Genomic DNA, 17,605 nt, shown 5'->3' on the forward strand with positions numbered 1-17,605 from the left:
AATGTTCATTTAACATCTGGGTGCCTTATAGCAATATCAGACTCTCTCAAATCTGACCGAGCCGCGCTGAACTGCCTTCTGGTACCTCCTCTCCAAGTAACAGGTTGTTTTCAGCCTCCAGCCACCCATCGCCCCTGGCTTCAGATTCTCCACTATAAACAGGGTACAAGGAAACCTAATCGTTATAGTCTTTAAAAGACACACCACACACACACATACACATACACACACACACACACACACACACACACACACACACACACACACACACACACACAAAGAGAGCGCAAATAAGTCACTTAATAACATCAAGCAGCACTGACGGACCACAAGGGATGCCCTGCACTCCTGCCCACACGCTGCGAGCCACCCAGCATCTGCGCCGACACTTCCCAGAGTTGGGTCCCTGCGCACCTCCCCGGGCCCAGGCCACGGCACCACGCTCACCTTCTGCAGAAATGCCATCCTCGGCCTGTACTGCTGGCCTTGGTGTCGGATTGTCATCTTGGACCCTGGATGAATTCAGACCCAGAACACAGGCGGGAGAGAAAGGAAAAGCTCCGGAAAGAGAGAGACAGAGAGAGCGAGCCAGCGTGGCCCGCACTCGCGCTGGCGTCCCCCGGGGGGTGGGCGGGGGGCGGCGTGGCGGAGGGCGCGGGCGGGGCGGGGCGGGGCGGCTGCTGCCTGCGGGGCCCCTTTACTCGCGTGGCTCGCGCCCCCGGGAAGCAGCTGGAATCCGCGCCAGCCAATCAGCGAGCCGCGCCGCGGGCTCCAGAGCGTGCACTGCGCTTGCGCCCACCTGCCGCCAGGGGGCGGTGTCCGTCCCTGCCCGGTCCCCGCGGAGCCTCAGGTGAGACCCGAGTGTCCGGGACCCGCGAGTGGGAGGCTCTGTCCAAAGAGCGAGCCTTTTAAGCAGGATGGGAGTTCTGTACAGAAGTGAGGCAACGCAGACTCATGAATGAGAGCGGTGGAAATCACTGGCTTTGCCATCCCTGCTCTGCCGCTGGCCAGCTGGGCAACCCTGGGCGAGTTCCTTAAAATCTCCAGTATCAATTTCCTTATGTGAAAAGTAAAAATAAAAATTCGATCACAGTATCCAACAGTAGCGTTGTGTATCATGTAACGGGGAAAGATGTAACAAATGTTTAGAAATGTTTAGGGGAAAAACAAATCCTGCGTGGAATTGGTGAGGTGTTGGTTAATAAAGAAAGAAAGTGAAGAAGAAAGAAGGAAAGTTGTAGCCCCCACTGGGCCAGCGGCCCCGTCTAGACAAGTTAACATGGTATTTCTCTGGCCCTTAGTGTTTCCATATGTAGAAATGAAAGGACGCCCTCCTCTTGCAGTAACATCAGGACCCTTCAAGTCGTGCCCTATAAAGCACCTTTTCCTGTTCATGCAAGCTGGATGGTTAAGGAGCAGAGAAAATGGTTATGTTGGAAGAGAACAGAGGGGTTTGCCTCAGTAAGGCACAGTCAACTGAGTCCCTTTAAAGCAGTGGTTTTTATCCATATTTGGGGTCTGTAGGATTCTGATAAAAGCGGTGGATCCCCTCTCAGGAAACACACGAGCACGCACACTTGTCCACATAACGCTGGCTCAAGTTTGCAAGCAATTTCAAGGGGTTCATGTCTGATCCCCTCTGGAGTCTTTCCATGGACCGCTGATTCAAAGCCACCAACATCCCCCCGCACTACACACAGAGGATCCTGGACCTCTAAGTGCTGGAATATCTTGACTTTTTTTCATGGAGCATCTTCTGGGCCTGGTGTTACACAGAATTCACATTGGGAGACATTGGAACAGGTGAGCTATGAGACTGCTTCCGGCTTCGACGTTCCTTAATTCTATAAGCCTTAAGCAGAGAGGAGATAAGTGGCTTTCCTAAGATTAAGGATGAGAAAAATTATTCAGGGGCAAAGATGGGCAAAAAGACAAGGGAGTTTGCTCAGTAATGGGGTAGGAGAGCCCTCCAGGATGCCTGCCACTCTCCTCATCACCCCTTATTCCGTCAGGCTCTGCTCTCCAAGTAGTTCTGTTTTATGGGGCACTGGTCCCAGCCAGTCCATGGCCCCCAGTGTGGGCATGAAGGGGATCTGAGAAGCTTAGATGAACTTGTTAGGTCATTATCTTCACAAAGGCTGACTTAAGCTGGACAGAGATAAAGTCAGGACCAGTGGAGGCTGAGGCCAAGGGCACGGGGAAGCTAGGAGGAAGCGGAGACAAAGGCGAGCAGAGGAAGCCAATGGGAAAAGAGGAGCAAACACAGCAAACAGGCCTAGAGCAGCAGAGGGGCCCCTAAGGTTCACTTGGGCTCTGTGTCTTTCCAAGGGCACATGTGTTTTTTTGAGTCCTCCTCCCACATACCCTGAGTCTTTTTTTCTTGTAACCAAAAGGGTCTAATGTGTAATGTGGGGTTAAAAGTTTAGTGGTAGTGTCCTAAGAAGAAAAATTGATTTAATTCACTTATTCATCTAAACATCCAACATATTGTATGCCAGGCATTGTGCTGGAGTCAGGAATTCAAAGCAGAATATGACCCTGTCCTGCCTCAAGGAGTTCACAGATTAATGGCAGAGAAGAATACTTGCACAAAATGTTACCAAACAAAATCTATGTAGAGTGGAGATCTAGTCAATGAAAGATAGGACTTTGTAGAAGGGATTTTATCCAGCCTGAGTGGAAGAGAAGATCAGGGAGACTTCCTGGAGGAGGAGTCTTAAAGAAAGATGGGAAGTTAATCAGGTAAAAATAGATAAATGCAAGCACATCACAGGGAACAGCACGAGAGTAGACACAGAGGCCAGGATCCGCATGATTTGAGAGTAGCATCAAGGAATTCACTGGACACAAGGTGACAGGAGATTGAGGAGAGGAAGGTAGGCAGGGATCACACAGTGGTTTTGGTGAGGGATGGAGTTTGGAGAGTTTGGGTCAGAGATTCAATGAAAAGGCACAGAAGAGTAATTTCTGGACTGATAGAGATGCTCTGTATCTTGATGGGAGTGATGGCCACACACAGGTAACTGAGTTTGTCAAAACTCATCCAAACACTGTACTCTTAAAATTAGAGCATGGCATCGTCTGTAAACTATACCTCAATAAAAAAAGATTGACCAAAAAAAAAAAAAAAGCAAGTATTATCTTGCAAGATGGCAGAGGGACGTAGTGCTAAAATGAGATCCTCTCATGACTCAGTCAGGTAAGTGGACACCCATCATCACTAAGTCATCCATGTCTTCCTCTTCATCAACAAAAAGGTGTGATTCGGGATCTAAACTGGGGTCATGCTGCCCCGCATGCTATGCAGTGTGATCTACCTGGGCCTCGACCCTCATCCGAGCACAGTGATGTGGTCATTTACAAAGCAGTGCCCTTTCAAACCCAGGTCGTAGGTCACCTCCCAGGAAAATGTCCCAGTACTTGTAGTTAACTCAACAAGTTAGCTCAGTCCACTGTGCTTAGTGCTGAGGGGACGAAGTTTAACACATCATGCTCCCAGCCCTTGTGCCCTCCTGTGGGAGGGGAGACAGAATCTTAAACAGTTCATTTCTATATGATGGATGTATCAAACTGCTTCCAGGCAAAGACCTTCTTAGAGGCAGGACAGGATTAAGGAACCACTAAGGGATGTGGGGGTACCCAGAGAATAGCAACCATGGGAAGCCACTGCCACCACCCAAGCCCAAAGGGATAGAGAGCCCAAGCCCTGGTGGAGGGGCTGCCATGCAGGGGTCGTCAGCTTGGAAGCCTTTGCTAGAGTGGACGTCAGGAGAATAAATACCCCGACTCTCTCTGTTCCCATCGGTCAGTCCTCATGGGAGCCAGAGGGCAACAGAGCCTTCGGGATGCAGTCTGTTAAGATCAGCCTCCTGGGGCACAGAGCCAGGGGGAGAAGGGCAAAGGACTGGGGGTGGGAGGGACACGGGGGAGGCAAACCTTGAAGGAACAGCACAACGGGTTAAATGTCTTCTACAGTTTTACGGTGTGGAAGCCCAGAGGACAAGTCTCAGAGTTGATCCTGTGTCCGCAAGCACTTCGGGCAACTCAGTAACAGCACCTCCCGCACCTGCACAGACGCCTCCCTGACTCAGACGGAACTCGTGTGGAATTCGTCTGACTCCCTGGGACATTGCTCGTGCTCTATTCCCTGGTTGCATTTTGTATAACTCTGTCTTCTTCGAATTTGTTACAAGTGTGTATTACATTTGCAATTCTGGAAAACCACATAGAGGGGGAAGAAAAAAACCTTAGATGCATGAATGTTTCTTCCTAGCTCCCCTGAGAGAGGCAATAGCTCATGAAAACACGTTCTGGCAGGGAAACTGGAGGGTCTTAATTTCCATTCAGTGAGCACCCCAGCTGGACAGAATCTCTCTGCACATCCGCTGGTCAGCGCCAGCTCAGCAGTACAGGGGAGTGTGGGTGGAGCACACACCCTTTTCTCCGTGACTTTCACTTTCTCTACAACAAAGCTATTTTAGACCCTCAGAAGCTGGCCACCCCTGGTGAGGCCCTGACTGCTTGATGCCGGAGAGAGGGAGAAAGAGAAGAGCTGGAACTTTTCTGGAAGGTTCCTGCCTCTTCCTCTGTGTTGGCCCAGTGGGGGCTACCAGCTACCACCACCAAGTATGGTCCTAGAATAAAAATCTTATCCTTATCTTTTTTATCCTAAATTGGATTCATTGGATGCATCCAGAGGCGATACTCTGCACAAAAGCACAGCCAGAGAAAAACACAGGAAAACAGAACAAAATCACACCTCCCTCTGTCCCCACCCTCTTCCCAACTCCATCGGGCACACTTACGTCTGTCTGTGGACTGAGTCAGCTTGGAATTGTTACATGGCATCTGCAACTTGTTTGTTAAGGGTGTTATTATATTTCATTATAGACAATTTAGAGCTATGGAGTTTTTTTAATGATAATTATGAAAATTGGTGCAGCCACTATGGAGAACAATATGGAGGTTTCTCAAAAAACTAAAAACAGAACTATCATATGACCCAGCAACTCCACTCCTGGGTGTATATCCAAAAAACCCCAAAACACTACTGTGAAAAGATACATTTCCCACAAGGCTCATAGCAGCATTATTTACAATTGCCAAGCTATGGAATCAACCTAAGTGTCCATCAGCAGATGACTGGATAAAGAAGATGTGGTATATTACATATACAATGGAATACTGCTCAGCCATAAAAAAAAAAAAAAAGAACAAAATTTTGACATCTGCAGCACCATGGATGGACTGGGAGGGCATTATGCTAAGTGAAACAAGTCAGACACAGAAAGACAAATACTGTATAATATCACTTATATATGGAATCTAAAAAACGCAATAAACCAGTCAATACACACACACACACAAAAGCAGACTCACAGATATAAAGAACTAGTGGTTACCAGTGGGGAGGGCGATAGGGCAAACTAGGGGTAGGGAAGTAAGAGGTACGAACTATTAGGTATAAAATAAGCTACAAGGATATACTGAGCAACACAATGAATATAGCTAACATTTCATAATAACTATAAATGGAGTATAACTTCTAAAAATTGTGAATCACTATATTGTTAACCTGTATAACATACACAACATTGTATAGCAACCATACTCCAACTTAAATTTTTTTAATTTAAGAAAGGGGAAACAAATGATATTATAGGAAAAGGCATTTTCACACATTGAAAAAGGCTTTGGTTTTAAGACAGCACCGGGGTTAAGGGGAAGTGTGAAGGCCTCCAGGCACAAGATGTGTGTTCTGGCCCCCCCCCCCCCCGCCTCTCACCGGATGCGTGACTTTTTTAACAGCTTCGTTGACCTTTAACTGACATACACTTGACTGCACGTATTTAAAGTGTACAATTTGAAGGGTTTCGGTTTATGTATACCCCCATGAAACTATACCCACGATCAAGATGGGGAACACATCTGTTATCCCCAAAAGTTTCCTTGTGCCCTATGTGACCCCTCTCCCGGCTGCCCCCGGGTAACCACTGACCTAGTTTCTGTCACTCTGAATTAGTGGGAGAGATGACTTTGATCAAGTTACCCAATCTCTCTGATTCTCTGTTTTCTCAGTACTAATAAGAATCAGATTTGATGAATTCAAAATTCCCCTCCAATTTTAGAGTCACATGACTTTAATAGTCTAAGTAGAATAAAAAGCTCAATCAGCCCGAAGGCTTTAGTGCTTCCTACAAATCGAGGTCCTTCTGGACTTAGATCAGCCACCTCGAAATGGGATTCCACGCGGCATTCCAAAAAGCTGAGCACTACCATGACACACCCCAATTGTTCCTACCACATGTGATCAGGGATGGGTGGGGGTGAGGGGCAAGAGGTACCTGCTTCAGGAGAGGAGACCCCCAAGAAAACGTATTAGCTGGTGCACCCCATCTAGATTAGTCCTTGTGAAGACCCTTTCTTTTGTCAAACACGCCCATCAGCGAAGGATTTTAAAACCCAAAGCCCACCAGCGGAGGGTCCTCTACTGACACTCAGACGCTCCCCCTGACTGTGTGGGGTGGCTCAGGCTCACAGCCCGGGTTCCCAGCCCTTCCTCTGGCCTCCAGCCCCCACCTCTGTCCTTGGAGAAGAGCCCAGAGGGCAGCAGAGAGCAAGTGTCTTCCTTAAGGCTTTCCAAAGATCCCTTCTGCTTTTCCCTTGGTTTCCTCAGGAATGGCAATGTCTGGAAGGGTACAGGAAGATGACTGATAAAGGAGATGCCAAGAAAATAAAAACACTAACCCTTGCAAGAATTTTCTTTCAATATCCATAGCTTCCATTTCACCTGGATGTTGCATTTGAAGATCTGTTTTGCCCACGCTTATTTCTCTTTGCTCCCATGTGTAGATTTAATATTGCTTTCTCTCTCTTCTCTCTCTCTCTTCTCTTTCTAGATAGATAGATAGGATGGATGGAGGGAGGGAGGGAGGGAGGGATGGATAGATGGATAGATAGATAGACAGATAGAATGGATAGACAGACAGGATAGATAGATAGATAGATAGATAGATAGATAGATAGATAGATAGATAGATAGATAGATAGATAATAGAAAGAAAGAAAGAATAGATAGACAGGTATCTGGTGACATCTGAACCTTGGAAAAGCTAATTCTGCTCTCTCCCTTTCCCTCTTTATGTTTGGTAGACCGCCCTTCTGGGTTCAAAATTCCAGCCACTTTACAGACAACCAAATTCGATGTTTTGTAAAAAGCACAAAGCTTTAGGGGAGGAAGAAGTCACTGCTAATGAGCATGGAGTTTCTTCTTGGGGTTATGAAAATGTTCTGGAATTAGATAGCGCTGATGGTTGCACAACCTTGTGAATAGACTAAAATGACTGAATTGTACACTTTAAAAGGGTAAGTTTTATGGTATGTGAATTATATCTCAATTTTTTGAAGAGCAAGCTCAGAAAAATAATTTCCTCAAGGTCTTGCTATTATAATGCCCCCTCTCTTTCTTAAAACTCTGCCGTGGCTCCCAGTCACCTCCCTGATATAATTCATTCTTTCATAGTCTGGCCCAACCTCATTTTTCAGCTGTTGTTTCACTGCTCCTCAACATGGAGTCTCTTCTCCGGCCAGACCTGGACTTTGCTTTTTCTGAGCACGTGGTGGATTTTCTCACCTTCAGGTCTTTTCTCTCGCCAGTTGTTCTGTGGATGCCTCCCTCCTCTTCACTCCACCTGCACGGAGTTTGTGCCGCACACGTGGCATTTTTCCACACACAAATTTGGGTGGTGGATAATTGGTGCATAGCTTACATCCCCTACGCCAATCAATGAGTTTCACCAAGGATACGGTCAGCCAGTGATGAGCAGTGGTTTCTGGGTTCTGGTTTTGGCTTTGGCAGGGGGTAGATTTGATTGTGGCGTTGCCAGCTTTGTGGTGTAAACACTCCTATTAACGTGACATCGTCGGATGGGAGCTGGAGGCGCTTCTATACCTGCTGGATTCATGTTGGGGCACCAAAGACTGCTAAGGATGAGCAAAACTTGAATTGGGGCATCATTACAGAAAGATTCAGTGGAAGCACTTTCTAGCAATTACAACGGTTCCATAAACTAAATAGGTTATCTCATGGACCAGGGAAGTGGGAGTCATTAGAATGTTCATAGCTTAAGTGGCTATGATGGTCCAACATGTTGTAGTTGAGATCTGCACTACACTGGATGGGAAACTAAATACTCCTGCCCATCTCTTCCAACCATAAGAATCATTAAGTCTCAGGTGGGTGTGGCTCCAAGGCAGTCTCATATGGCAGAGACATGGATGCTGTTCTCACTCATCCAGCATCACCACTGAAGGCAGGCAATCATTGGAAAGGGGTTTCTGGTTGGCCTGATCCACCTCTCCCATGCACCTACTGAAGCCTGCCCTCTTAAGCCCACGCTCCACTTTGCATCGTATTGTGAGTTTTAACACATGAACATTAAGCTTGCAGGGAGGCATCTGGTGTCTCAAGGGTGTATTTGATTTTTTCGAAGGCCACGGTCATCTCTCCTGCCATTCCCCAAGGGAAGAAATGGGTTCTAAGGCAGAAAACGGAAGCAGTAATTCAGAAAGTCAGCCTTAGGTACCAGTCTATTGCTGGGACTCACATGCCCAGTATCTGAGAGCAAGTCCAGTGTCAGGAAGAATGGAGTCTGCAATCCCCAGGAATCACACCACTTTTGGTAAGAAAATTGTTCTAGCAACATATGTTTTTCACCATTTCCCTCCTTCTGTTTATCCCTCTAGGATTCACTACATTTTCATTAAATGTTACAACTTTCTCTGTTCTGTGTTAAAGAATATTCAATTTTGTTCAACAAATCTTTACTGAGCAAATCGCTAACTATCAGAGAAACGCAAATCAAAACTACAATGAGCTATCACCTCACACCAGTCAGAATGGCCATCATTTAAAAATCCACAAACAATAAATGCTGAAGAAGGTGTGGAGAAAAGGGAACCCTCCTACACTGTTGGTAGGAATATAATTTGGTGCAGCCACTATGGAAAACAGTATGGAGATTCCTTAAGAAACTAAGACTGGAGTTAACATATGATCCAGCAATCCCATTCTTGGGCATATATCTGGAGAAAACTCTAATTTGAAAAGATACATGAGGGGAGGGTATAGTTCAGTGGCAGAGTGCATGCCTAGGATGCACAAGGTCCTAGGTTCAAGCCCCAGTACCTCCATTAAATAAACAGATGAGTAAAGGTAATCACCTTCCCCCCAAAATTAACTTAAAAAATAAATAAGTATAATTTTTTAAACTTTTGGAAAAGATACATGCACCCTAATGTTCATCACAGCACTATTTACAATAGCCAAGACATGGACACAACCTAAATGTCCACTGACAGATGACTAGCTAAAGAAGATGTAGTGTATATATATGTATACATACATACATACACATACACACACACATATACATACATACATATATATATGTGTATACACACACGTATATACAATGGAATACTACTCAGCCATAAAAAAGAATGAAATAATGCCATTTGCAGCAACATGGATGGACCTAGAGATTCTCATACTAAGTGAAATAGAAAGAGAAAGACAAACACCATATGATATCACTTATATGTGGAATCCTAAAAAATGACACAAATCAACTTATTTATGAAACAGAAACAGAGACTCACAGACATAGAAAACAAACTGATGGTTATCAAAGGAGGGAAGGGGGATTAATTAGGAGTTTGAGATTAGCAGTTACAAACTGCTATATATAAAATAGATAAACAAGTCCTACTGTATAGCACAGGCAACTACATTCAGTTTCTTGTAATAACCTATAATGAAAAAGTATATGAAAAACAATAGATCTTAATGTATAACTGAATCACTATGCTATACACCAGAAACTAACAGAACATTGCAAATCAACTATACTTCATCAAAAAACAATACTAATACAATAAAATAAACCTTTATTGAGTACTGTTTCTGGGGTAGGAACTTTGTTAAGCACCCATGGCATAAAGGTGAATAAGACATGGTCCTGCCTTGAGGGTGTTTCCAGTAGGAAGGAAAGATATAAAATATAATTCTGGGATAGTTCAGAGGATGATGCTGGAGTATGTGGAAGGCAAAAAGAAAAGGAAAGAAAAGAAAAGTGATAAGAGCCTGCTCAGAGGTGCGGAGGTTGGAAATTATAGAGGTTGCACGTCACAGGCATTAGTATACTTGCTTCACTCACGTGGTCCTTGCTACAACTCTAGGAGTAGACGTCTATTATTAATACCCCCATTCAACAAATGAGTGAAGAGGATAAATAACAAGCTCAAGTACATGCCCCTATTAGGCAGCTGAGCCAGGACTGGGACCCAGGCAACCTGGCCTCTGCCTTGACACCTTACCTCCACGCCATGCTGGGATATTCCAACTGGCCAGACCCAGACTGACGTAGATTGAGAGCTAGCTGGTTTCCCACAGAAAAATCATGATGTTAAAACCAGAAAAAAAGAAAACTGGACACTGGGCAAGCGAAATCAACAGCTGTCCATTGTAGAATCACTTCAAAAATGCAGCTTCTCCTCTCTTGGATTATTTGCTTGGGATGAATTTTCCACAGATGGTTATCTCATGGGTCAGAGCCTAAACACGTTCAATGGCTTCTGACATAGATCACCAAGGAGTTTTTCAACAGGACTGCAGATTTACATTCTGTTCACCCAGAATGAACTGATTTCACCACACTTTTATTTGTGTTGAATGCTATTACGTTTTTTTAAACCTAAACAATTCTAATTGTATTAGATTCTGTATTTATATTTGCATAGTTTTCCCTTTTTTTAGAGCAGAAAATCCAAATAAAAGAGAATTACTATATACAAGTTATTAACATGAACCTCTGAATCAACAGATGAGCCAGTTGGGGCCCCTGGCTCATGAGGGGTGAGGGGAAGGACAGGTGTGCCCAGTCATCCCTGCGTTGTCAGGGAACAGGAGGGCTGCGCCTGTGAGAAAGGACAAGACCCTGCAGGTCCAGCCCCAGGCTGGGATTCAAGTTCAAAATGTATTTCAAATGTAAACCTTTTTTTTTTTTTTCAATTATTTAGGGTCATTACAGCTGTTATCGCATGAACGCTAGACTGCACGTCAATAAAAAATGTATGTGCGTCTACACCTGGAAAGAAAGAAAGAAAGAAAGAAAAGAAAGGAAAGAAAGAAAGAAAGGAAGGAAAGAAAGGAAAGAAAGGAAGAAAGGAAGAAAGGAAGAAAGGAAGAAAGGAAGAAAGAAAGAAAGAAAGAAAGAAAGAAAGAAAGAAAGAAAGAAAGAAAGAAAGAAAGAAAGAAAGAAAGAAAGAAAGAAAGAAAGAAAGGGCTAGAAAACTGTTAAGGAGTTTGGGAGTACCCTCTCTTGTCCCCGTTCTCCATTTTTAAAAATCGTGATGAAGGCAGTTTCCGACTCTCTGCTAACAGTGCTGACAAATGCACACAGGCACAAGAGGGTAAGAATGTGTCCCAAAGACAGTGACCCGCGCTCTACCCTACGGCGTCCAGCGTCCTCTTTCCTTCCCGCCGCGGAACCCAGAGAGGTCCAGACCATAGAGGCGCAGATATCTCCAAAGCCCTAGAGAGGAAGCGCAGGCTCCCGGGAAGCCGACTTCCGCCAGCGGCCCACTTCCGGCCCCGCCCCACCCGCTCCTGTAAGAAGAGTTTGCGGGGGGGCGGCTGGAGGCAGTGTTTCCTGCTAGGGGGCTGTGGGAGCCGTTCGAGAGGGGCTCGGGCTCCAAAAGTTGGGAGGAGCCGGGAGAAAGGCTTCACAGAGGGGCTACCTTGAGGCCACGGCACCGGGGCTCCGGTCCCCGAGGTGCTGACTCGGGGATCGGCCCCTCGAATATCCAGAGCTGTGGATTTGTTTCCTTGTTACAGCTGGCTCGCAGAAAATAAAATGGTGAAAACCCCACTTCAAAATACGTAACTTAGGGCTTGTTTTCGTGTAACTAACTGAGAGAACAACCGATCTGAAAAAACAGTCAAGTAACTAAAACAAAAATACTGTGGTGTGAGGATTTCACTGTGGCCAGATGTGGAAGAGAGGAGTTAGGTCAAACGAAGAGGCCCTGGAAGGAGAACCGGGTACCAGGGGAATTTGTAGAGTGCGGTTTGGAAGGAGGGCGGGACGTACCGGGGTGGAAGGGGGTCAGAATGATCTCCCTATGGGAGGTGGGGTGTCAAGACTTAGACTCAAGTTCTCTGACCGAGAAGGGGGACTCTGGTGATCAGATTCCTTGCAGAAGACTGGCCTGGGTTGTTTCCCTTCCAGGACAGCCACTTGCCACAGGCGCTAACTGCCTAAACTTTCTGACCTCGAGTGTCCTCAATTTTAAAATGAGGACGGTATCTGCCATGCTGTCCTTCTGTGTGTGATCACACAATGGCTATGTTCTTGAGTGAACCGGGTTTACATTCTCTGACACTGTAAGATTGTGTTGGGAACATTTATAAAGAAGCTCTTCCCTGAGAGGATAAAAAGATGGACAAGTTCAGGATTTGAATTTTGGTCTCTTAGCACAATGAGTAATAAAATACTGAATTGTTCTGAGAAGCCCTGCAGTGATGGAACCCGCCTAACATTGTTTAGCCTGGTGTTTCTCAAGCATTTGACCACGGAAACTTCTGAGTTACTCCCTATTAATGTCTCTCCAACGTGGTTTTTTCCAGAAACACATTTTTGGGAGACACTGACATAAATCATTCACCTGAGCACAGACCTCCTCAAGAGGCACTCTCACTTCTCAAAAGATATTTCAGAACTACTTTTTGAAAATCATCTGACTGGATTTCAGTAAGGATAGTTTCAGTTTTACAGACGTTCGAGAAAACGGTCCATAAATAATCAAGCACTACAAGCTATGTAACATACGGAAAGGGAAATGAACCCTCCTTGCCCTTCCTCCTATACGTCATGGACAGTAGATAACATCTTAATATTACTAAGCAAATATCAATATATTATTATTTATAAAACAACAGAAATAAGTAAGTGGGGAAAATATGAATTGTTTCAAGTGGAAATTCTACAATTCAGGGCTTCTTAATGACAAACCTAGGAAATTAAGGGCTTATTTTAGTAAAATATGATTAACATTTTCTCCAAAAATAGAATGTAGCTAAGAATCATTTAAGTACGTTGGATGTATGCATGAAGTGACATTCACTGGAAACTTGCCCTAACATTATGGAATAAAATTTAGTACAAGGATTGTCTTCAACATTATTCATGGCGACTTCGTTACTGAAGTAACAACAGAAGCTCTTAATGAGGTAGTTTCACATGTTTGGTACAATCCTCCGTCAAGGGGAGCTTTGAAGTGACTTACTAGTATGTTACTAAAGTTACTAATAGTGACTTACTAGTATATTGCAGTTTCAAGCAAATCCTGCCTAAGGATGATAGACAATAATTGTAATGTAACGTGTAATAACTGTAATGTGACAATACATTAGAGTGTCCTTGTTCCAGTGTCTGGGCCTCCAGAAACCTACACAATTCTTATAAAGATAACCAGGCTCCAGAAGACACTAATGCTAACCAAACTCAAAAGGCACTGATGTATAAACCTGGAGTGTAAGTTAATTCCTTCTAGTGAAAAATATACTCATCAATCAGCTGGATAATTTTATTCACCAACAGCGTGCTCCTTCTTGCAGGAAGATCTACATGGGGTCCAGATTCATATACTATGAGTATATTGTACTGGAGGGACATAGCATGGAATCAGAGCAAGGGGATGATATCCCAGTTTAATAGCATTGGGTGTCTTCACTCTACAGGTGTACCTGTCGAGTTGGCTAGATATTCATGTTCATGGGTAAAAAGCACTCTCTCTCATGGTGCCAGAGGCAAGATAAGTTATTTGGTCCCTTCGAACATCTATTTCAGAGGTGCTCTCCTCATATTCCTTCTCAAGCGAGAGTACAACATAATTGACTTGGTTTAAGCTTTTCCGTTTACAGCTCCCATGCAGCTCTGCCTCCCTGAAGTGGCACCTGGGTCACCAAGTTTGCATTTGGGGTCTTCACAGACAGTCCCTTGGGTACCTTCTATGATGACTGATTTCATCTGATCTCTTTCTAAAATTTAAACATCGGCTGGCCCCATTGTTGGTTAAGCATCTGAGACTCCAGATGGTCTTAACAACACATTACTCTCTCAAAGCTGAGTCCTTGAAAACAGCTTCTACTGTGGGAACCATGAGCAGATCGAACATTCCAAGGACAAGGGAGGGGTTGAGAAGCCTCCGACTGCCCAGGTCCAGGTCAAGGATCAGTCAGTCACATCCTCGTGGTGACCTCCTTCAACATCCATTGAACTCATCCAAGAACCAGGATCTGTATTAACCTATTTAATAATCTCCTCTCCTCTGAGACATTGTACTTGACGTTAAGACTAACTGCACATGGTCTTCTAATCAAATAGTACCTTTCAATTCCATAGGGCACGTAGTCAAAATCACATTTATCCAATTTATGCATTGTTGAGATATTACAGCTATCATCAGTTTGGTGGCTCCTCCAATTCTAATTATAAATACGAGTGGTGACTGGCTCTGTGTATATTTTATATGCTTGCAACAACAGTTGTCATTTATCTACATTGGAAATAATTTATCATACTTGGAGTGGCCCTAAAGAGGAATCACCAGGAGCTTGAAGAGCTTTTGGGGTCTACACTCATTAGAACTCATCTGTGACAAAAAAGACCCAAGAACTTAAGATCCCCCTGCTCCACCCAAGCAAGAGGGGCCTAGGATAGAGAAGGTGGAAAAAGAAGAAGATAAGGGGGCAGAAATGCAGGCAAGAAAATATAACACCAGCCAAGAGATTCTGCATCAGCACTTTAAGAAATGCTCATGCCAAATGATGTCAACAGCCCTTGGGATTTTGAGCAGAGTCCAAGAGCTGTGTCATGAACAGCTGAGTCCAGACGTTTACAGAGAAGAGCAGGTACCGGCACTGCTGACGCTGTGGCGGTTCTGACCATTCCGCCAGAGGGTGCCAGAGTCCTGGGGGACCTCACCCAGCAGGTGCAGGGGGAGCTGTGGGGAGATGCTGGGTGATGAGGGGCACCAGATGAGAAGCAGTTGATTGAGCCTGTGGAGAGCTGGGGGCCTGGGAGCAGGGGCCTCAGACCACCAAGCTAGAGCAAGGTACCCAGTCCCAGCGGTGGGAGAAGAGATGCTAAAACAGCCTGTGCCAGGCTGGACTGATTGACTCCCTCAGAGCTTGCCCTGCAGCTCACTGCCCTTGGACGTTAATGAACGATTCTGACTTCATTTTCTTTCTCCTTATGTCCTTGGAGATACTGTGTTTTCTTCTAGGGTTTTCACTACAGTTCTGTGCTGATGCCTTAACAGGCCCAACATAACCTATCCATGTACAAGTCAGTCTATGCATGGACAAGAAACTGTTTCTTCTAGAAGGGGCTCACATGGCATCAAGAATGTGTCCCAAGCCACCGGAAACAAGTATTTCAAGACCCCCTGGCTCTAACTAAGTTAAGGAACATGCCGAAGGGCCCACACAAGCAAATGCAGGGAGGGTCTGAATCAAGTCTAGCTCATGCTCTTTGTTCCCAGACTAGCGGCCACTTCCACTTGTGTCTCGGCAGCTGACACTCTGACTCAGCTGTCCCCAGACATTTTTCCTGGAAGTGCAGGAGCTGAAGGGGAACTTCGAGGTCACCCACTCCAACCTTTCATTTCACTGAGGAAGAGGTGGCGACTTGGACCAGGTCAGCGGCCTGGCCGTGGCCACACTGCTGTCAATCACACTGTCCTCGTCCCGGTCTCTGGACACCCTTCTTGTCTGCTCTCAGTCATGTGTCCCCGCCTAATGGCTGTTGTTGGAGGACTGCTCTCCTATCGGGAGGCTTGGACCATTCTGTGGATCTAACCCCAGCCCAGGGTACAGGGAACTTGTCTCCAGCTCACCATCTCACTGTCTGACCCAGAAAGCTGTTTTATTAATAATGGTTCATCTCGGACTAGCAGTGCAATGACTGCTTCTCTGACTCTCAAGCTGGAGTGCTTGGCACTGACCGTGACCTTCTTTTACTCCATCTGTGGTTCTCCCCAGTACCCTTCTCTTTTGCAAGAGGAGGGGATGAAGACGGCAGCCTGGACTCGGAGCTTGACTTTCTCTGACTTGGAATTCCCAAGTCTGCCCCGCAGCTCTGGACTCCAGATCATGCCAGGCTGGAAGGAGGTCAGGGACTACGGCCGATCCCTGGGATGTCACCTGTCCTCGCCTTTTTTAAGGTGATGGTGCCTCCCCCTATTTGTGGATACTTGCGCAGATTTGAAGCCAATGCCCTCAAGAATGTGTGCTCTTAGAGGTGAGGGTATAGCTCAAGTGGTAGAGTGCATGCTTAGCATGCATGAGGTCCTGGGTTCAATCCTCAGCACCTCCCCCCAAAATAAATAAACTCAATTACCTCCCCCCTAATTAAAAACACAATAATAAATTTAAAAAAATTTTTTTAATGTGTGCTCTTAAAGCCTACTTGACAGGACCCAACCAAACCGGAATTACTTGGTCTTTGCTTAACTACTCAACAAGTTATTTTACACAATAGTACTTTTTTGCCTTAACAAGACCCATCAATTATTTTACATGTGAAATGGACTAAATAATCCAAGAAAAAGACTGTCAGATGGGATAAAGGGGAAAAAAATAAAACTCTATGTAACTTCTAAGAGAGACTATCTAAATATATGGAGACAGAATGATTAAAGGATGAGAAAAGACAGACTATACACACCCTAGCAAGAAGAAATCAGGTGTATCCATACAGTATCAAATAAGACTTCAAGGCAAGAACTGTTACTAGACACAAAGAAATATCATCATGGGTCAATCCAACAAGAAGACATTAAGTCACAAATCAGTATGTACTCAATGACATAACTTCAAAATATATAAGGCAAAAATTAAACAACTCGAGAAGGAGACACCCACAATCACAGTGAAAGCCTAATGACACATCTTCCTCGATAGTTTATACCACAAGCAGCTGACAGACCAGCAAGGATACAGAAGATGAAACACACAGTTAACAAACGTGACCTGGTTGTTACACAAGAATTCTGTACCCAACAATCACAGAATTTACATTCTTAAGTGGAAACATGTACCAGAATTGACCATATGTGGATTATAAGGAAAGCCTCAAGACATTGCAAAACGTTGAAATCTTTCAGAGAATGTTATTTGACCACAATGGAATTAAGCTTAGAAATGAGTAATAAAAAGATTATATCCATCTCCTGGAAATTTTAAAATATGTTTCTAAATAAACCATAAATTAAAGAAAAAGTTCAAACAGATATTTTGAACTGAATGATAATAAAGACATAACTTATAAAAACTCACAATATGCAGATAATGGGGGGCATAGAGGGAAATTTATAACCTTAAAAATGTACATATTAGCAAAATGGAAAGGCTGCAAATCAGTGATATAGTCTTCTACCTAAAAAACTTACCAAAGAATAGCAAATTAAATATAAGGAAAATAGAAGGAAGTAAACAAGATTATAAACAGTGAGGTAGGACACAAACATACAGTAGAGAGAA

General features: G+C 44.6%; 1 protein-coding gene across 9 annotated transcripts in view; it reads right to left on the bottom strand.

Annotated features, from left to right (window-relative positions):
• The window catches only part of RGS9 (regulator of G protein signaling 9), a 112,645-nt gene that overhangs the window by 61,461 nt on the left and 33,579 nt on the right, over window positions 1-17,605 (bottom strand). For 2 of the 9 annotated variants that reach the window (XM_010948640.3, XM_010948638.3), the window contains exon 1: window positions 448-609. The exons of the other annotated variants lie outside the window; for them this stretch is intronic. In XM_010948640.3, coding sequence (XP_010946942.2) covers window positions 448-504 — 57 coding nt within the window. In that variant the 5' untranslated portion in view covers window positions 505-609. Of the gene's footprint in view, window positions 1-447; window positions 610-17,605 lie in introns of those variants that run through there. 9 annotated transcript variants of the gene reach the window in all.

The sequence above is a fragment of the Camelus bactrianus genome, chromosome 16 (genome assembly GCF_048773025.1).
Source record: "Camelus bactrianus isolate YW-2024 breed Bactrian camel chromosome 16, ASM4877302v1, whole genome shotgun sequence".
Classification (NCBI taxonomy): Eukaryota; Metazoa; Chordata; class Mammalia; order Artiodactyla; family Camelidae; genus Camelus; species Camelus bactrianus.